This window comes from Barbus barbus (genome assembly GCF_936440315.1).
Source record: "Barbus barbus genome assembly, chromosome: 6".
Taxonomy (NCBI): domain Eukaryota; kingdom Metazoa; phylum Chordata; class Actinopteri; order Cypriniformes; family Cyprinidae; genus Barbus; species Barbus barbus.
The window spans coordinates 12,079,477-12,101,814 of record NC_136734.1 but is presented as its reverse complement, the minus strand read 5'-3'; the positions used below and the strand labels follow the sequence as shown (position 1 = coordinate 12,101,814).

General features: G+C 45.5%; 1 protein-coding gene across 2 annotated transcripts in view; it reads left to right on the top strand.

Moving 5' to 3' along the window:
* The first annotated feature begins 9,758 nt into the window (after positions 1–9,758).
* Positions 9,759–22,338, top strand: part of LOC306871966 (integrin alpha-X-like) — a 109,689-nt gene continuing 97,109 nt past the window's right edge. The window contains exons 1-4 of one of the 2 annotated variants that reach the window (XM_079420258.1): positions 9,759–10,018; positions 10,380–10,500; positions 10,836–10,930; positions 11,545–11,600. In XM_079420258.1, the coding sequence (XP_079276384.1) occupies positions 9,910–10,018; positions 10,380–10,500; positions 10,836–10,930; positions 11,545–11,600 (381 nt within the window). In that variant the 5' untranslated portion in view covers positions 9,759–9,909. The remainder of the gene's footprint in view (positions 10,019–10,379; positions 10,501–10,835; positions 10,931–11,544; positions 11,601–22,338) is intronic. The other variant, XM_079420257.1, reaches the window with a different exon arrangement.

Here is a 22,338-nt window from a genome sequence, read left to right as displayed (position 1 = left end):
TAAGACACAGAAAGAAATTTCTGAACGAATAGGCTATTCCCAGAGTGCTGTATCAAGGCACCTCAGTGGGAAGTCTGTGGGAAGGAAAAAGTGTGGCAGAAAACGCAGCACAACGAGAAGAGGTGACCGGACCCTGAGGAAGATTGTGGAGAAGGACCGATTCCAGACCTTGGGGGACCTGCGGAAGCAGTGGACTGAGTCTGGAGTAGAAACATCCAGAGCCACCGTGTACAGGCGTGTGCAGGAAATGGGCTACAGGTGCCGCATTCCCCAGGTCAAGCCACTTTTGAACCAGAAACAGCGGCAGAAGCGCCTGACCTGGGCTACAGAGAAGCAGCACTGGACTGTTGCTCAGTGATCCAAAGTACTTTTTTCAGATGAAAGCAAATTTTGCATGTCATTCGGAAATCAAGGTGCCAGAGTCTGGAGGAAGACTGGGGAGAGGGAAATGCCAAAATGCCTGAAGTCCAGTGTCAAGTACCCACAGTCAGTGATGCTGGTGTTGGTCCACTGTGTTTTATCAAGGGCAGGGTCAATGCAGCTAGCTATCAGGAGATTTTGGAGCACTTCATGCTTCCATCTGCTGAAAAGCTTTATGGAGATGAAGATTTCATTTTTCAGCACGACCTGGCACCTGCTCACAGTGCCAAAACCACTGGTAAATGGTTTACTGACCATGGTATTACTGTGCTCAATTGGCCTGCCAACTCTCCTGACCTGAACCCCATAGATAATCTGTGGGATATTGTGAAGAGAAAGTTGAGACGCAAGACCCAACACTCTGGATGAGCTTAAGGCCGCTATCGAAGCATCCTGGGCCTCCATAACACCTCAGCAGTGCCACAGGCTGATTGCCTCCATGCCACGCCGCATTGAAGCAGTCATTTCTGCAAAAGGATTTCCGACCAAGTATTGAGTGCATAACTGAACATAATTATTTGAAGGTTGACTTTTTTTTTGTATTAAAAACACTTTTCTTTTATTGGTCGGATGAAATATGCTAATTTTGAGATAGAAATTTTGGGTTTTCATGAGCTGTATGCCAAAATCATCAATATTAAAACAAAAGGCTTGAACTACTTCAGTTGTGTTGTAATGAATCTAAAATGTATGAAAGTCTAATGTTTATCAGTACATTACAGAAAATAATGAACTTTATCACAATATGCAAATTTTTTGAGAAGGACTATATGTTTTAAATGATGCCTTATTTGCATCATTGTTAAATGTTTTATATTTATGTATATATTTGTACTGTGTTGTCTCTATGGACCTCTGTGTCTTGAATAAAAGTTGATTGATTGATTGAATGTGGAACTAGCCACAGCTAGACAGACTTTCTTTTCAAACCTTATAAACAGTAACTTAAACAACACTCGCACTCTTTTTGCGACTGTTGAGAGACTGACAAACCCCCCAAGTCAGATTCCCAGTGAAATGCTCTCCGACAGCAAATGCAATGAGTTTGCTTCCTCCTTTTCTGAGAAGATCAGAAAGGAGATTGGCACATCCTCAAGTTATGCAGAGGTCACACAGATTCGACCGCAATTTCAAAAAGAAGTGACTGTGTGTTTTAAAAAAAATTGATTCAAAAGTTTGGAAGAAATAGTACAGCACCTTAAATCTTCAACCTGCTATCTTGACACACTTCCCACATCCTTTTTCAAAAATGTGCTTAACTGTTTAGAAGCTGATCTCTTAGAAGTGGTGAACGCCTCACTTCTTTCTGGGACTTTTCCAAACTCCCTTAAAACTGCAGTTGTTAAGACCTTTCTGAAAAAGCGCAATCTTGATAACACCATGTTGAGCAACTACAGACCCATATCAAATCTTCCTTTCATAGGTAAGATTATTGAAAAGGTCATTTTTAATCAGCTGATCAACTACTTAAACTCAAATGGATACCTGGACAATTTTCAATCTGGTTTCCGAGCACATCACAGCACAGAGACAGCACTCATTAAGATAATAAATGATATTCGCCTCAATTCTGATTCTGGCAAAATATCAGTGCTGGTACTACTAGATCTTAGTGCTGCGTTTGACACTGTTCATCATAACATACTTCTAGAGAGACTGGAAAACTGGGTCGGGCTTTCTGGGATGGCACTCAAATGGTTCAGATCATACTTAGAAGGGAGAGGTTAATATGTGAGTATAGGAGAGCATAAGTCTAAGTGGACGGCCATGACATGTGGAGTCTCACAAGGCTCAATTCTTGCACCGCTCTTGTTTAGCCTGTATATGCTCCCACTAAGTCAGATAATGAGGAACACCAAATTGCCTATCACAGCTATGCTGATGATACCCAGATTTACCTAGCCTTATCTCCATATGACTACAGCCCCATTGAATCCCTCTGCCAATGCATTGATGAAATTAACAGTTGGATGTGCCAGAACTTCCTTCAGTTAAACAAGGAGAAAACTGAAGTCATTGCATTTGGAAACAAAGATGAAGTTCTCAAGATGAATGCATACCTTGACTCTTGGGGTCAAAAAACTAAAAATCAAGTCAGAAATCTTGGGGTGATTCTGGAGACAGACCTTAGTTTCAGTAGTCATGTCAAAGCAGTAACAAAATCAGCATACTATCATCTCAAAAACATTGCAAGATGTTTTGTTTCCAGTCAAGACTTGGAGAAACTTGTTCATGCCTTTATCACCAGCAGGGTGAATACAAGGGGAAGGGGAAGTCGTGGCCTAATGGTTAGAGAGTCGGACTTGTAATCCGAAGGTTGCGGGTTCGAGTCTCCGGCCGGCAGGAATTGTAGGTGGGGGGAGTGAATGTCCAGCGCTCTCTCCACCCTCAATACCACGACTGAGGTGCCCTTGAGCAAGGCACCGAACCCCCAACTGCTCCCCGGGCGCCGCAGCATAAAATGGCTGCCCACTGCTTCGGGTGTATGTTCACGGTGTGTGTGTTCACTGCTGTGTGTGTGCACGTTGGATGGGTTAAATGCAGAGCACGAATTCCGAGTATGGGTCACCATACTTGGCTGAATGTCACTTCACAACTCACAACTCACACAACTCAGGGTGGGTTACTGTAATGGTCTCCTCACCGGCCTTCCCAAGAAGACCATTAGACAACTGCAGCTCATCCAGAATTCTGCTGCCAGGATTCTGACTAGAACCAGAAAATCTGAGCATATCACACCAGTCCTCAGGTCTTTACACTGGCTTCCAGTTACATTTAGGATTGATTTTAAAGTACTTTTACTTGTTTATAAGTCACTCAATGGCCCAGGACCTAAATATATTGCTGATATGCTCACTGAATATAAACCGAACAGACCACTCAGATCATTAGGATCGAGTCAGTTAGAAATACCAAGGGTTCACACAAAACAAGGGGAGTCTGCTTTTAGCTATTATGCGGCCTGCAGTTGGAACCAGCTTCCAGAAGAGATCAGATGTGCTAAAACATTAGCCACATTTAAATCAAGACTCAAAACTCATCTGTTTAACTGTGCATTTGTTGAATGAGCACTGTGCTATATGTCCGAACTGACTGCAATGAATTTTATGTATAATCATTTTCTTTAAATTTATTTTAAATAAATTCTATATCATTTTAAAATTCCTTGTTTTTATTATCTTTATTCCCATGTTTTTATTGATTTTTAATGTCTATTTCACTTTCTTTTATGTAAAGCACTTTGAATTACCACTGTGTATGAAATGTGCTATATAAATAAACTTGCCTTGCCTGCCTTGCCTGCCTTGGGCAGCAGAGACGCGCCGCCGCCGTTGCCATCGAAGCGGCCGAAGAAGGTATTTAACTCGTCGGCCAGCAACGGATCTGCTCTCACCTCCGGTCAGAAGAGCCTCATTGTAAGCGGCAGTGCGTGTGTTAACCGCAGCACGGATTGTTCTGTCCACCCACGGTTTCTGGTTGGAGAATGTCCTTATCGTTATTGTTTCTGGAGCTTGCTCGGTTAGCGTGTTTACAAAGCTCAATGCTACATCCGTGAACTCGCTGACGTCAGAAGAACTCGCCCGGAACATGTCCCAGTCGACGTCATCAAGAGCCGCCTGCAGCATAGCCTCTGAGTGGGAGGACCAGCGCGTCACTACTCTCTGCACCGGAGGTTCCTGAACGAGCCTTTGTTTGTATCCCGGTGTTAGAAAAATGGCGGCATGGTCCGATTTGCCAAAAGCCGGTAGTGAGCGGGCTTTGTAGGCATTCTTGAACTGAGTGTAGCAATGATCCACTGTGTTTGGTCCTCTAGTTGGACAGGATACATGTTGATGAAAGTTCGGCATGACCTGCTTGAGGTTGGCTTTGTTAAAGTCCCCCGCGATGATGAAGGCAGCGTCAGGATGTTTGTTAATGTAGCCGCTGAGCACATCGTGAAGCTTAGACAAAGCCAGGCCGGTGCCCGCCTGTGGTGGAATGTACACAGCAGTAACTATGATTGATGAAAGCTCCCGGGGCAGATAAAATGGGCGGCAAATAATGGAAATATGTTCCAGATGAGGCGAGCAGGAACGCGACACAATGGAGATATTCCTGGGATCACAGCATTTCTTGTTAATCATGAACCATCTTCACACAGATCTTCAATAGATCACTGGAGCTGTGTGAAGTCCCCTCATGCTTCAAACGCTCCACCATCATCCCCGTCCCAAAGAAACCTCAAATTACTGGACTTAATGACTACAGACCTGTGGCTCTAACGTCTGTGGCCATGAAATCATTTGAAAGACTGGTTTTGGCTTATCTGAAGGACATCACTGGACCCCCTGCAGTTTGCCTACAGAGCAAACAGGTCTGTGGATGATGCAGTCAACATGGGACTGCAGTTCATCCTGCAGCATCTGGACAGACCAGGGACTTATGTGAGGATCCTGTTTGTGGACTTCAGCTCTGCTTTTAACACCATTATCACGGAAACCCTTCAAAATAAACTAACTCAGCTCTCCGTCCCCACCTCCGTCTGCCAGTGGATCAACAGCTTCCTGACAGACAGACAGCAGTTAGTAAAGCTTGGTAAATTCACATCCAGCACTCGAACCATCAGCACTGAAAGCTCCTCAGGGCTGCGTTCTCTCCCCACTGCTCTTCTCCCTCTACACCAACGACTGCACATCTAAAGACCCCTCTGTCAAGCTCCTGAAGTTCGCAGACGACACCACACTGATTGGCCTCATCCAGGACGGTGACGAGTCTGCTTACAGACAGGAGGTTAAGGAGCTGGCTGTCTGGTGCAGTCTCAACAACCTGGAGCTTAACACGCTCAAAACTGTGGAGATGATTGTGGACTTCAGGAGAAACCCCCCTGCTCTCCCCCCACTCACCATCATGAACAGCACTGTGACTGCAGTGGAGTCATTCAGATTCCTGGGCACCACCATCTCTCAGGACCTGAAGTGGGACATTCACATTGACTCCATTGTCAGGAAGGACCAGCAGAGGTTGTACTTTCTTCGCCAGCTGAGGAAGTTCAACCTGCCACAGGACTTATTGAAACAGTTCTACTCCGCCATCATCGAATGCATCCTCTGCACCTCAATACAGAGGATGGATGCAGGGGAAGTCGTGGCCTAATGGTTAGAGAGTCGGACTTGTAATCCGAAGGTTGCGGGTTCGAGTCTCCGGCCGGCAGGAATTGTAGGTGGGGGGAGTGAATGTCCAGCGCTCGCTCCACCCTCAATACCACGACTGAGGTGCCCTTGAGCAAGGCACCGAACCCCCAACTGCTCCCCGGGCGCTGCAGCATAAAATGGCTGCCCACTGCTCCGGGTGTATGTTCACGGTGTGTGTGTTTTCACTGCTGTGTGTGTGCACGTTGGATGGGTTAAATGCAGAGCACGAATTCCGAGTATGGGTCACCATACTTGACAGAATGTCACTTCACTCAATAACTGTCTGGTTCAGCTCAGCTACCAAATCTGACCTCAGAAGACTACGGTGGACTGCTGAGCGAATCATTGGTACAACCCTCCCCACTCTCCAAGAACTGTACTTATCCAGAGTGAGCAAAAGGGCTGGCAAAATCACTCTGGACCCCTCACATCCAGCACACGACCTCTTTGAACTGTTACCGTCTGGTCGACTCTACAGCGCTCTGAGCACCAGAACGACCAGACACAGAAACAGTTTCTTCCCTCAGTCAATACATCTCATGAACACTCAATAATAAACGTGGAACACACAACTAATACATTATCCATTCACCACACTCACTTATTTTATTTTTATTTTTCTCATTTCTAATTGCACATACTTGACCTGTACATACATAGTCGCCTATATTATATATTATATATTGTGTATTTTTTTTTTTGCTGCTTTGTACATTGGTTATTGGCTATTTCTTGTTATTTTGTTTTTATTACCTGTGTCCTGTCCTGTTGCTGTCTTTGTTGCACTGTGGAGCTTCTGTCACTACAACAAATTCCTTGTATGTGTAAACATACTTGGCCAATAAAGCTCATTCTGATTCTGATTCTGATTCTGAAACACACACCTCCACCCCTGCATTTACCGGCCTCTGCTGTTCTGTCCGTCCGAAAAACAGAGAAGTTCTCACTCTGGGCATTACAGCAGTGTCCGGGACCGAGGACGAAAGCCACGTTTTGGACAAACAAAGGATGTTGCAGTCCCTTATGTCCTGTTGGAAACTAATCCTGGCTCTAAAATCGTCCATCTTATTTTCCAAGGATTGGACATTTGCGAGTAGAATGCTCGGGAGAGGAGGACAGTGAGCCCTTTTCCTGAGTCTCTCTCGAATTCCAGCGCGTTTCCCGTTTTTTTGATAAGGGCTTGGAAATCCAAGAGACTGCTCAGAGATTGGTTGTAGAAATCAACTGACTGAGGAGAAATCAACAGAAGAGAGATGCTGGAGGTCTATGGTCAAAGTGACTAAGTGGATCTTTTTGATCTAAGTTGGTCCCTGAAACAGATCTGATGCTTATCTTTAGTGTAGGAAGAGGGGAGTGGCAGCTCCATTGAGATGGCCTTGTGGTCAGATACACCCAGTTCATACACCAGAAGGTTACTAATAGGGGTTTGAAATGACCAGATATAGTATGTGGCCCCTGAAATGTGTGGGGACATCAACTGTAAAGAGTCTACTGAAGGCAAGCATAGTGATGAACCCAAGTGCAGTTTATTTACAAAAGTGAAATCCAAAATACAAACATAATCCAAACGAAGACTTGACTTGAACAGATTTGACATGGAACAGACTTGGCATGGCATGAACAGACTAGACTTGGCATGAAAGAGGCATGGGAGGCTGTACCCCGCCCCCACCTCGGGTACTCGGACCACATCTCTGTTATGCTAATCCCAGCATATAGACCACTTCTCAAACTTGTCAAACCGGTTCAAAAGCACATCACAGTATGGCCAGACAATGCCACCTCAGCACTACAGGACTGCTTTCAGTGCACAGACTGGAACATGTTTAAAGAGGCAGCCACCTACAACAACCACACAGACCTGCATGAGTACACTGAAACTGTGACTGCTTACATCAAAAAGTGCACTGATGATGTGACAGTCACCAAGACCATCACCACATGTCCAAACCAGAAGCCATGGATGACAGCAGAGGTTCGTGGGCTGCTAAAGACCAGAGATGAAGCATTCAGATCAGGAGATAAAGCAGCCCTCAAAACAGCAAGAGCCAATCTGTCATGTGGCATCAAAAATGCAAAACGGTCATATGCTCAAAAAATCAACAATCACTTCACAGACAGCAGAGACACACGGAGCCTGTGGCAAGCCATTCAGACCATCACTGACTTCAAGCCTCCGCCACAGGCCTGTGATGAGGACACACATCCCTCCCCGATGCACTCAACCACTTTTATTCATGGTTTGAAATGCAGAATGACACACCTGCACAAAAACTGCCCACACCTCCCAACGACCGGGCACTCTGTCTGTCTCCAGCCGACGTAAGGAAGACACTATGAAGTGAAGTGACATACTGCCAAGTATGGTGACCCATACTCGGAATTCGTGCTCTGCATTTAACCCATCCAACGTGCACACACACAGCAGTGAACACACACACACCATGAACACACATCCGGAGCAGTAGGCAGCCATTTATGCTGCGGCGCCCGGGGAGCAGTTGGGGGTTCGGTGCCTTGCTCAAGGGCACCTCAGTCGTGGTATTGAGGGTGGAGAGAGCGTTGGACATTCACTCCCCCCACCTACAATCCCTGCCGGCCCAAGACTCGAACCCGCAACCTTTGGATTACGAGTCCAACTCTCTAACCATTAGGCCACGACTTCCCTATCTAGGATTAACCCACGCAAGGCTGCGGGTCCTGACAACATACCTGGCCGTGTACTGAGAGACTGTGCTGCACAGCTGATAGATGTCCTAACAGATATCTTCAACACCTCGCTGAGCCAGGCAGTCGTCCCCACATGTCTCAAATCCACAACAATCATACCGGTACCAAAGAAATCACCTGTGTCCTGTCTAAATGACTACCGTCCCATAGCACTGACTCCAATCATGATGAAGTGCTTTGAGAGGCTAGTCATGCACAACATCAAAACCAGCCTCCCCAACACAATCGACCTGCTCCAGTTTGCATACCGTCCAAACCACTCTATGGACGATGCAATTTCCTCCACCCTCCACCTGGCTCTAACCCACCTAGAAAATAAAGACTCCTATGTTAGAATGCTGTTAATTGACTTCAGCTCGGCATTCAACACAATAATCCCACAACAGCTCATAAATAAACTAAACCTGCTGGGCCTTAACAATTCCCTTTGTAATTGGATCCTGGACTTTCTAACCGGAAGACCTCAGTCAGTCCGTGTCGGCCACAACACCTCGAGCACTACCACACTGAGCACAGGTTCCCCACAAGGCTGTTTGCTTAGCCCGCTGCTCTCCACACTGCTGACCCACGACTGCACTGCCAAGTTCAGCTCCAACCACATCATCAAGTTTGCTGATGACACAACAGTGGTAGGTCTCATCAGCAACAACGATGAAACGCACTACAGAGAGGAAGTGGCACAGCTGGCTGAATGGTGTGGCACTAACAATCTGTCCCTCAATGTGGAGAAGACAAAGGAGGTTGTGATGGACTTCAGGAGAAACTCCGTTGACCACCCCCCACTGACCATCGATAGCTCGACTGTGGAGAGAGTCAGCAGCACTAAATTCCTGGGGGTACACATCACAGAGGATCTCACCTGGACCACCAGCACCATGTCACTCTCCAAAAAGGCACAACAGTGCCTACACTTTCTCCGCCGGCTGAAAAGAGCAAGTCTCCCTCCACCCATCCTCACCAGATGCTACAGAGGCACCATTGAGAGTGTGCTGACCAGCTGCATCACTGTCTGGTACGGGAACTGCAGTGCTGCTGACCGCAAGACCCTCCAGCGGACAGTGAACACAGCTGCAAAGATCATCGGTGCCCCTCTCCCCTCCATTCTGGACATTTTCCTTACACGATGCTCCAGCAAAACCAACAGCATCGTGAAGGACTCCACCCATCCCTCCTACAGTCTCTTCCAGCTCCTACCATCAGGAAGACGGTACCGGAGAATCAGAGCCCGCTCCGCCAGACTGCTCAACAGCTTTTTTCCCCCAGGCTGTGAGAGCCCTGAACTCAAATCACCCCGCCCCCCTCTGAAACCCCATGCAAACCCCTACCTCCTGAAACATGGACCACCCCCCACCCCAAACACCCCCCCACAACCTTACCACACTTGAACTTTTTACTTAGTACTGTCTTATAAATTAAATGTTAAAATGGCTTGCCATACCACATGATGTCTCACGTTAAAATATAACATCGCAGCTTTGTTTCACTTCACTTTCATTGCGGACCTTACGTACAGTGAACGTGTTTGCTTGCATTTAGATAATTTTTCTTTATTTTCTATCATCTCTTTATTTTCTATCATCTGTTGAATATGAATATTTATTCATTTAAATCCACCATTCATTCTAAACCGATCTCATGCTGTATCTTTCACCTATGTCAAGACTGTTTTCTTTATATGTTCTTTGGGTTTCTCCTGCGTAAGTAATTTTTAATATTATCTTTTTGAAATACTATGTTCCTAAGTTTTTATGCAAAATTATTCCACACTTAAAATTGTATGAATGACATTATCATAATGTACGTTAGTGAATAATCAGAACTACAACTGTGGTTAATCTGCTTTAGGTTTCTCTATGTGTAGCAAGTGTTTGTATAGCCTACCCCAGATACTTTCTAGAACTCAATTTTTCTTTATTGTAGTTATTTTAAACACAGCAGTGCATTATTTTATGAATATATTATAGATTAAGTTGTCACAATGGACACACACATACATACACACACACACATATATATATATATATATATATATATATATATGACTTCTGTATCTTCCAGTGGCGTGTCATTCCTTGGGGTTCAGTTTAGAGACACTGCATCCAAGAGTTTTTACTGCGCCCGTGGTAGGCTCTCATTTCGGCCATCAGGTTTGTCATTTTGGACCAACGCAAGGAGACAGGTGAGGCCTGCATTTTAATCAGGTAGAAATAACTCAATTTGTTTCAGAGAGTATATTATGCTATTGTTTTATATTGTGACCAAAAACACAAATTCCTAACTCTATATAAATAACCATAAAAAAGTTTGTGTCTGTTGACTGGAAAATTATGAGGTTGTGCTTCGTAATCCACTGTAAGGAAATATAAAAATACATTAATTAAAAGTCCTTCTCCCCAAGTACATATCTGAATCATCGTATACAGACGTTAACACAGTTGCAATAATGTTTTGTTAATGTCCTGTTTCGCCACTGCATATCCTTCCTTTTCTCATAAATGTTTTGTTCTCTTTTAGTGTGTTAGTGACAGCCCCTACCCTTTATAATGGAACTGGTGGTCTTTATAGGTGTTCTTACAGTGGTAATCAGTGTATGCTGCTCCCACTGACAGGTTAGACTCCACAACACTATTACAGAACATAAAAAAACTAACAAAAATGCATTTTTAGACACATGCTAATACTGTAGTATGCTTCAAAGCTGTTTTCCAACAATAAATGACAAGTGTCATACAATGAATCCTACAGGTTCCTACAATCCAGTTTTTAAATTTTTTTGCTCTCCTTGTCAAAATGGAAAAGGTCACGTATGTAAAATGTACCTTTTTTTTATTTTCTCTGCCAACTACAACTTGTAACGTTTGGCCAAATACAACTGACCCCAGCTTGACATTTATGAACAATAGCCATGTCCCGACAATGCTCTTCAGTGTAGGTTTATTATGCTCATTTTAATACAGCTGTTGATGGTAAAATTATCTATTATTTTTTGTTGCTATTAACAGCTTTGACAACCAGAACTATGAGAAATGGATTGTTTCCTCACTCAAAAAGAGGAAGTAAATCATCAACTTTTGTGTGAAAGTTTAAACACAAGGACAGAACAGTGCTTACACATGCCACTTAACATTTGCACTACTTCTTGTCAAGCTGCTTTCGAACATGTTGTAATGTATTGTGAAAGATGCTAAATAAATTAGCTGCTAAAATTTGATTTCTCTTTCAGTTAATCCAGGCATTGCGTTTGGTTTGGCTCTTGCCTGTGATGATAATCAGGCTTTGGTAAGTAGTGTTGATTATGATTGCAGTGGTAAAAACAAGTTAGGGTGTCGCCAGTTTTCTCCCTTCTTTCTTGTCTACCTTGGAAGAAGCTGATGCAATGTGTTAGTCCTGATGCATGGTTAAATGCATAAATATATCCAGAGGTTTATTATTGAGGCAGTCAATGGGTGCGTTTACATTGACCCTCTTAATGAGATTATAATGAGATTTTGACAAAATTGCGATTAAACTTTACTTCATGTAAACGCAATAATATGCGTTCTAAATAATGCGATTAAGCTCATAATCGCAGCAAGCATAATCGTATTAACATAGGTGGCGTACGCTGATTTTAATCGCAATATACAGGCACCCTGCTAAAAAAAAACAATAGAAGCCCAATAGAAACCATTACAGAAATTCTGATAATTTCCATTAAAATACCATTATATACCATTAGCTTTTTCCAGTAAAACCATTACAAAATTCCTTTTTGTAATGTGTTTTGGGCATTTTCCCAATAGGATTTAACATCCCACCAATAGAATCCATCACATACCAGTAGACACCATTATAGTTTCCATTAAAACCAATACAATTCCCATTATAACCATTAAATCCATTACATTTTCTATTGTGTTTTGGGCAGGGTTCAAAACAAATTCCATCACATTTTTATGGTGCCGAAAAAGCGTAGAATACAGTCATACAAAATCATTATGCATTAGACGTAAATAAATTAGCGGCCAATAACACACCTGCTCTTTCTGAGTCCATCATTTGTGCTGTGCCGTGGGGTATGTAATGACAGTAAAAAATGAACCACAATTCTTAGCGAATAATAAGAATTGACTATGTAGTCATGACTATGTTTACATGCGCACGAATAATGCGATTATTTCCAATAATAAAGGACTTAATCGTATTATGATGTTTACATGTCAAGAGCAAAGCTCTTCACTCCCGTTTACATGCAATTTCCATATTCTTATAATTCGCTAAGAATTGTGGTTCATTTTTTTACTGCCATTATTCACATACCCCACTGCACAGCACATATGATGGACTCAGAAAGAGCAGGTGTGTTACTGGCCGCTATTTAAATTTATTTACGTCTAATGCATAATGATTTTGTATATCTGTATTCAATGCTTTTTCAGCGCCATAGAAATGTGATGGAATTTTTGCCTATACACTGCCGTCGCGTTCTACTGGCCGTTTCTTGATGAGGGCAAGGAACAGAGACTGGTGACAGCTAGTATGCGATGCTTTCTTCCCCGCCATCGTTTCTAATCTCCGTATTGTTACAGGTGAGCGTCACATCATTCATGTATGTCACGAGCACATGCGCACTTTAGTCAGAGTGGCAATACTGCGATTAAGGTGTTTACATGCCTGTATATTTCGATTTAATCGGCGTATGTTGATAGGATTATGCTTGCTGCGATTATGAGTTTAATCGCATTATTTAGATCGAAGTATTCCGTTTACATAAGGTACAGTTTAATCGCAATGTTGTCAAAATCTCATTATAATCGCATTGTAGTAAATTTTTTAAAGTGCACCTATTATGCAAAATCCATTATGTTTGGACATAAATGTGTGTTGGCAGTGTGAACACAACCACACTGCAATGATAAAAACCCATGCCTTATTTTTTAATCCCCATTAAACCAAAGTCTCAATAGGCCTGCCGTTTTGATTCTCTGAGCAATATGATGTCACATTGTTTAGGCCCACCCATTGCCATTGACTGACAGTCCTGCATTAACGTAGTTTCCACACTCGGTGAGTTGTGTTGGTTTTAAATGATCAGCGATCAGCTGGTGAGATTAGTTCGTGTTGCACTGTCTGTTCAGTAGTGTTCGCAAACACATCCTCCCTGCTCTGTCGAGTCAGTCATGCAGCTCGGCCCATTCAACCACGTTGATGACAGGTCAGCGTGGCGCAAGCTCTGTAACATTGCACTGTTTCAGCCCACTTTTGTTGTGTTTGGCTTCCCATATGTACGGCTGAACACCGGTCAGTCATGTTGCTTCTACCGGCTGTTTATTACTGTAGGTATACAAAGCAGAGACATACACGCCTCTTCTAAAGACAGGGCAGGAATATGCAGTTCATTTACATTTAAAATGATACACAAAAGAACCCCAAAAAAACAGCTTTTTTGATTTGCTGGTGCTTTTTCTATTTGCATGTGTTTTCTGAAGTTGCAGCGCATTGAGCTCTCTCGGCCACCGTAATTTTGCACCTAAACTTCACAGACACATTCTGGGGACACCCAAGACCAATATTACATCTTGTAAAATGGGGCATAATAGATGCCCTTTAAATGAAAAGCTCAGCAGCAATCTTCATGGGAGGAATGTGGCCATTTTCTCACTGTCCACGAAAAACTTAGGGGGAAATATTAGTTTATTAGTTTCAAATTAAGGACCTGCACCTGTAAGACGGGTTTTTACAAAGGGAGTGGAAGGACCCCGCCACTGGGCAGGAGAGGTGGCACTTGATCCCTGTATGAGGAGGTTATCAGGTATGAGATCGCTGTATGAGGAGGTTATCAGGGTTGACCACGGGACAGTGTTTTCTGGAAACTTTGGGGTTTTAAAAACACTCAGACGTGTTAGGCAGAGTTTTTACTGGGGACACGTAAGAAGAGATGTGGAGGATTTTTGTTGGTGGTGTGATGGTTGCACTGCCTGGAAAGGCCCGTCTGGCTGGTCCCTCGCTCCCTTTCAACAGTTCCCCATAGGGGGCCCAATGAAGAGGGTGGGGTTGGACATAATAGGTCATTTTCCATGTTTGAAGAGGGGCAACAGGCTTGCGCTGATGGCTATGGATTATTTCACTAAATGGCCGGAAGATTCTGAAAAAATGTAGTTTGAGTAGAGTAAAATTACTTGTCCAAAAAACTACTTGAGTAAGAGTAAAAGAGTAGCCTATTTAAAAGTACTCATGAGTATTGAGTAGTGAGTACTGAGCTGTGGATTCTACCCCTTCATAATAACCGCTCTACACTGCAATTTATACATTTGTGACCCGGGACCACAAAACCTTAAGTCGCTGGGGTATATTTGTAGCAATAGCCAAAAATATACATTGTATGTGTCAAAATTATTGATTTTTCTTTTATGCCAAAAATCATTAGGACATTAAGTAAAGATCATGTTCCATGAAGATATTTTGTAAATTTCCTACTGTAAATATATCAAAACTGAATTTTTGATTAGTAATATGCATTGCTAAGAACTTATAAGACTTATAACTTATAAGAAATTTATAGACGATTTTCTCAATATTTAGATTTTTTTTGCACCCTCAGATTCCAGATTTTCAAATAGTTGTCTCTCGGCATAATATTGTCCTATCCTGACAAACCATACAGCAATGGAAAGCTTATTTACTCAGCTTTCAGATGATGTATAGATCTCAATTTTGAAAAATTGACACTTATGACTGGTTTTGTGGTCCATGGTCACATTTAAAAAAACGTTGTACATTCTGTAATTCACATTATCTTGTTTGTCATAAAGAATGAACAATATCTATCATCCAACAGTTTTAATTTTGACTGCCAACTCTTTAAAACGCATAAAAACAAGCAACAACGACTTATCCAAGTGACTGCAGCAGAACGCACGCGAGAGAGACCAGGCAGCGCAGATCGCGCGTCTCGTATGTGAGTGGGAATTTACCGAACGTGGCACTTGCGGGAGTTAACACTGTACGCAATACCCGAAACCTCACACCAAATTTCAGGTCGTGTAGATAGGCAAGCATATATACAAATCATTTAGTAAGCAGAAATCCGAAATTTACCTTAACATATTAGAGGAAGATGTGACTGAATTTATGCTTGAAGAATGCACGTCCAGCAGCCATGATAAACAGCAGTTGGCGGTTAAAGTTTTCTATGCACAATTTGATTTGACGAAAGTCACGAGACCGATTACCATCTCTCTATCCAATCACATTAATGGATAAAAATAAAATTAAAATAAGCATGTAACGACCACAAACAGAGGAAAATAGAGGAGTAAAAGTACCCATACATCACTTAAAAAGTACTCAAGCAAAAGTAAAAGTACACAATTTTTTAACTACTCAAAAAAGTACAATTAATGATAAAAACTACTTAATTACTGTGACGTGAGTATTTGTAATTCATTACTTCACACCCCTGCTGACCTTAGTGGCTCTTATTAATTCCTCTTAATCAGAGGGATTAATAAGTGCTTTAACAATTGAAAAAGCCATAAGTAAACTGAACATTTTTGGAGGTAGTAGTCTGGTGAAGAGATTTAGAAAAGAGCATAACAACTCAGCCAACTGCTAACAAGCCAAACTTCAGAAATACAGGGAGGCTCAAAAAGAACAAACAACCTGACATCCTGAATCAACCTAAATCGTTCTGGAGAGTGAAGTATGCACAAACAGCCATCAGGAGCAAAAGAGGAATAAAATCAAGCTTCTAGCCACAGGGAGCCCCATACACAAATGAAATGAAAATACATGTACATATATGAAATATCAATATATGAGAAATACATGCTTATATAGAGTAAAAACATAAATGTTCATGTATGCAAAGCTCTATATGAAATGCACAGCTATACGTGAAACCTAAGAAATTAGAACAATTTCATGTATTGACCTAAAAAATGTATACCTTATAATGTATTTTTATTTATGTATAATACATACAGTATGTCAGGGAATAGGCTGGATTCAGATGCGGGTACAACAGAGGCTTTATTGAACAGAAAATAACAACAAGCGAGGAGCGCTTCCGGAGACAGCTTGCGTGGATCAGGAATTCCTACCGCACAGAAGGGTGGATAGTGGCGGCAGGAGCGTGCCTCAACTGAGTCGGCAGAGACCCAGGTACGGCGGAAGCCGGAGAGAGTCCACGGGAAACTTGAACGCACAGATAGAAGCAGGATAACACACTAGCAGCTACGAGCACTGGAGCCTGAACAGGACAAGACAAGCCGTAGAGGTAAGCGATACACACTAAAGACAGTCAGAGCAATGGGAACTACCATAACAGTCTGACAAAAGACAGAGTAACAAAGGGAGCTATAAAGGGGAAGCTAATGAGATGACTAGAACCTAGTGTGAATACAAGATGAGCTAACGAGCAGAGAAACAAGGAGGGCGGGGAAACAATCACGCTGACAATGCGCACGTGGCGAGCTGTCAAAACAACGCCACGTACACAACACCTGAACACAGAGACAGCAAAGAACAGGTGATCAGACCCGAGACCCGACAGTACCCCCCCTCCCAGGAGCGCCACCAGGCGCCCCAGGAGGAGGCCTACCTCGTCACCGACGGAAGTCCTCGATCAACAAACGGTCCAAAACGTCCCGGGACGGCACCCAGCATCTCTCCTCTGGACCATAACCCTCCCAGTCCACGAGATACTGAAACCCTCTTCTGCGGCGCCGCTCGTCTAGTAATCTCCTAACAGTATATGTAGGGGAGCCATCCACAAGACGAGGGGGCGGAGCGATCGCCGGCAGGGTTAAGGGGGGAAGAAAGCACAGGTTTAACCCTAGAGACATGAAACACAGGGTGAACCCGACCAAGTGCAGGAGGGAGCTTGAGCCTGATAGCCACCGGATTAACCACTTTGGTGATTCGGTACGGCCCAATGAATCTGGGCGCCAGCTTGCGAGAAGCTGCCCGGAGAGGCAGATCCTTGGTAGAAAGCCATACCCGTTGACCGCACACATAGGTAGGAGGAGAGGACCGGCGGCGATCAGCTGCTGCCTTGGTTCCTCCAGAGGTTCGGACCAAAACCCTTCTGACTTTCTCCCAGGTGCGGCGGCAGCGCTGAACGAAAGCCAGAGCGGATGGAACCGCAGCATCGGGTTCCTGTGATGGGAACACTCAAAAGGGGACATACCTGAAGCCGCCACTGGAAGGGAGTTACGAGTGTATTCTATCCAGGAGAGCTGTTGGCACCAGGAACTCAGATTGTTTGATATCAGACAGCGGAGCATTCTTTCGAGATCCTGGTTGGCCCGCTCGCATTGCTCATTGGTCTGAGGATGGAACCCAGAAGACAGACTTGCAGAGGCCCCGATCTGTCTACAAAACTCTCTCCAAAACCGGGAGGCGAACTGAGGCCCCCTATCTGAAACCACGTCAACCGGCAATCCATGGAGACGGAAGACGTGGTCCATGATCAGTTGGGCGGTCTCCCGGGCAGAGGGCAATTTGGGCAGGGGAATGAAATCAACCACCTTGGAAAAGCGATCCACCACAGTGAAAATCACAGTGTTACCCTTCGATGGGGGAAGCCCAGAGACAAAATCAAGGGCAATGTGTGACCATGGGCGGGAAGGGGATGGAGCAGACCATCAGGAGGGCGATTCACTGGCTTACATTGGGCGCATGTGGGGCAGGCCAACACAAACTGTCTGACATCTGCGGCCAGTGTGGGCCACCAGAAGCGTTGACGGATGGCAAACAACGTTCTCCGAATCCCTGGATGGCAGACCAGCCTGGACGCATTACCCCACTGAAGGACCTCAGGGCGCAGCCGGCACCGGCAACCTACCCGCCGGGCACCCTCCTGGCACTTGCACCCCTCGACCGGCCTCCTCTACTCGCCGCTCGATACCCCAAGAAAGAGCCCCGACCACCACCCCATCAGGAAGGATGGCTTCGGCCGTAAGCTCCCCCTCTGGGGGCCCGAACAGGCGCGAGAGAGCGTCGGGCTTGACATTCTTGGACCCCAGCCGGTATGAGAGGGTGAAGTTAACCTACCCGCACCGGCAACCGGCACCGGCAACCGGCACCGGCAACCTACCCACCGGGCACCCTCCTGGCACTTGCACCCCTCGACCGGCCTCCTCTACTCGCCGCTCGATACCCCAAGAAAGAGCCCCGACCACCACCCCATCAGGAAGGATGGCTTCGGCCGTAAGCTCCCCCTCTGGGGGCCCGAACAGGCGCGAGAGAGCGTCGGGCTTGACATTCTTGGACCCCAGCCGGTATGAGAGGGTGAAGTTAAATCGGCCAAAGAAGAGCGCCCAGCGGGCCTGATGCGAGCTCAGCCTCTTGGCCGAACGGATGTATTCAAGATTCTTGTGATCTGTCCAGACCAAGAAGGGCTGCGCCGACCCCTCCAACCAGTGATGCCATTCACCCAAGGCCAATTGCACCGCCAGCAGTTTTCTATTGCCGATGTCGTAGTTACGTTCTGCAGGGCTGAGGCGGAGAGAGAAGAATGCACACGGGTGCACGTTCCCATCACGGAGGGAGCACTGAGACAGAACTGCGCCAACCCCGATGTCTGATGCGTCAACCTCGACAATGAACTGGGATTCAGGATCTGGAACCAACAGAACAGGTGCAGAGATAAAACGGGACCTTAATGTGTCAAAGGCTACCTGCGCATCCTGGTTCCACCTGAAGGAAGCCTTGGTGGAGGTCAAGGCCGTGAGAGGTGAAGCAATCTGCCCAAAGTTCCTGATGTAGCGCCGATAGAAGTTGGCAAAACCCAAGAAACGCTGCAGAGCCTTACGGGAGTCGGGGACTAGCCACTTGGCGACAGCCTCTATCTTAGCAGGGTCAGGTTTGATCCCCCTGGTAGAAATGATATGGCCAAGGAACATAACGGACTCGGCGTGGAATTCGCACTTCTCCGCCTTGACGAACAACAGGTTCTCTAACAGACGCTGGAGGACCCGTCTAACATGCTGAGTGTGTAATTGGAGAGAAGGGGAGAAAATCAGAATATCATTCAAATACACAAAGACGAATTGATTAATAATGTCACCCAGAACGCTATTGATGAGACCCTGGAAAACGGCTGGAGCATTGGTAAGACCAAACAAAAGAACCAAATACTCGTAGTGCCCCGAGGGGGAGTTGAATGCAGTCTTCTACTTATCCCCCTCCCGAATGCGCACCAGATGGTAGGCGTTGCGGAGGTCTAATTTGGTGAAGACCCGGGCTCCCTGCAACAATTAAAAGGCAGAAGACATAAGGGGTAGGGGGTACCTATTCTTTACCGTAATGTCATTCAAACCTCTGTAATCGATACAAGGGCATAGGGAGTCGTCTTTCTTCTGAACGAAGAAAAATCCAGCACCGGCGGGAGAGGAGGAATGGCGGATGAGCCCAGCCTGTAGTGATTCATGAATATACCTGTCCATGGCCTCTCTTTCAGGACCAGAAAGGGAATATAGACGACCCTTAGGCGGAGAAGTGCCCGGGAGAAGGTCTATGGCACAGTCGTAGGGACGATGCGGAGGTAGCGAGGTGGCCCGGGATCTACTGAAAACCGCACGAAGATCACCATACTCCGCCGGGACGCCGGTCAAGTCAGAGGGATCCACCTGTGAAACACAAGACACAGAAACAGCAGGAAAAGCAGCACCCAAACATGACAAGACTGACTCCAGGCTAAAATAGAGTTACTGACCCAATCAATATGTGGGTTGTGTCTCAGCAACCATGGATGTCCTAAAATTAACGGGCCCTGGGGGAGTCAATAATTAACAGTTCAATCTGTTCATAATGGTTGCCAGAGAGGGAAAAGCTTGCGCATGGTGTGACATGGGTGATAGTGGTGAGGGGACTGCCCGCTAATGACCACGCCGTAATGGGCTTGGTCAGGGGAATGGTCGGGATGTTCCACTTGTGAGCCGAGGCAGAATCCAGGAAATTCCCCTCAGCTCCTGAATCCAGAAGGGCGTGGACGGAGTGTGAACCTCCCTGGAATGAGAGTTGAAATGGAAGCTGAGTGTGTGTATTGGGAGAGTTTGAACAGGGAAAGGCGCCCACCAGGACTCTCCGCTTCACTGGTGGGCCTTGACTTTTAACGGGCATTGAAGTACGAAGTGGCCAGCCTTGCCGCAGTACAGGCATAATCCTTGAGCAAGACGCTCCTGCCTCTGCTGCGGCGTAAGCCGGAGGCGACCTAGTTGCATGGGCTCAACCTCAGCTGACTGAGGACTCGCCGCATCAGACGAAGAGGATTCCAGGTGGCGCCACGGTGTGGTGGATAGACGACGTTGGCGGCGACGGTCGAGACGGGACTCCACACGGAGCGCGAGATTAATGAAGTTATCCAGCCCTTGAGGGAGATCCACAGCAGCTAGTTCGTTGGCGATGGCAAAATCCAGTCCCTCGAGGAAACGCGCGTGCGGCGTGCCCTCATTCCAGCCGCACGCCGCCGCTAGAGTCTGAAACTGTATGGCATAGTCGGTGACAGAGCATTTCCTCTGAGACAATGAAGATAACTGAGCCACCGCCTCATCTCCCTGGGTAGATCGGTCGAACAGCTTCGCCATCTCCTGGCGAAACTCCGCAAAAGAAGCACAGCAGGAAGCCCGCAATCTCCACACGGCAATTCCCCATTCACGGGTGCGACCCGAGAGAAGAGTGAGGACGTAAGTGACCTTAGCCTCTTCAGTGGCGTAATGGCGAGGCTGCAGTGAAAATACCAGTGAACACTGGGAGAGAAAGGCTTGGCAGGCGTTGGAATCGCCATCGTAAACCGGTGGATTATTGGCATGGGGTTCAGGCTCCAGAGGAGTAACAGCGCAGAGTACGGGACCCCGGTCAACCGCCTCTTGCTGAAGATCATCGACCCGCGTGAGGAGCTCAGCGACTCGGGCATTGAGGGCGTCAACCTCCTGCGCTGTGGCGTTGAGCTGGGTAGCATGTTGCCCCAGTAAAACTCCTTGCTGCACGAGGGCGGAACGAAGCGGATCCGATCCCGCTGAATCCATCGTTGGTCAGACTGTTCTGTCAGGGAATAGGCTGGATTCAGATGCGGGTACAACAGAGGCTTTATTGAACAGAAAATAACAACAAGCGAGGAGCGCTTCCGGAGACAGCTTGCGTGGATCAGGAATTCCTACCGCACAGAAGGCTGGATAGTGGCGGCTGGAGCGTGCCTCAACTGAGTCGGCAGAGACCCAGGTACGGCGGAAGCCGGAGAGAGTCCACGGGAAACTTGAACGCACAGATAGAAGCAGGATAACACACTAGCAGCTACGAGCACTGGAGCCTGAACGGGACAAGACAAGACGTAGAGGTAAGCGATACACACTAAAGACAGTCAGAGCAATGGGAACTACCATAACAGTCTGACAAAAGACAGAGTAACAAAGAGAGCTATAAAGGGGAAGCTAATGAGATGACTAGAACCTGGTGTGAATACAAGATGAGCTAACGAGCAGAGAAACAAGGAGGGAAGGGAAACAATCACGCTGACAATGCGCACGTGGCGAGCTGTCAAAACAACGCCACGTACAAAACACCTGAACACAGAGACAGGAAAGAACAAGTGATCAGACCAGAGACCCGACACAGTATGTTGACATTTATGTCTCATATGTAAATATTAATGTCCATATAATTTTATATATAAAGATCAAATGTATGTAAAATAAGATTTTAATGAATACACGGTAAAGCAAGTCATGACAGGACAAAATACACATCAACACCTACCAGAAAACCATTGACAATAATCTAGCACAGGAATGGAACTCCTTGTGAACATAAATAAATATACTAAAATGTATATGAAATCCATTTATTTTGTGCTAAGTATACTAAAGATAAATATACACATTTATGTTTTTAATAATAATATCCTGAAATTGTACTTTTGATGTATTAAACTGTATACTTAAAGCAGGGGTGTCAAACTCAGTTCCTGGAGGGCCGCAGCCCTGCAGAATTTAGTTCCAACCCTGCTCCAACACACAAACCATGTAGTTGTCAATTG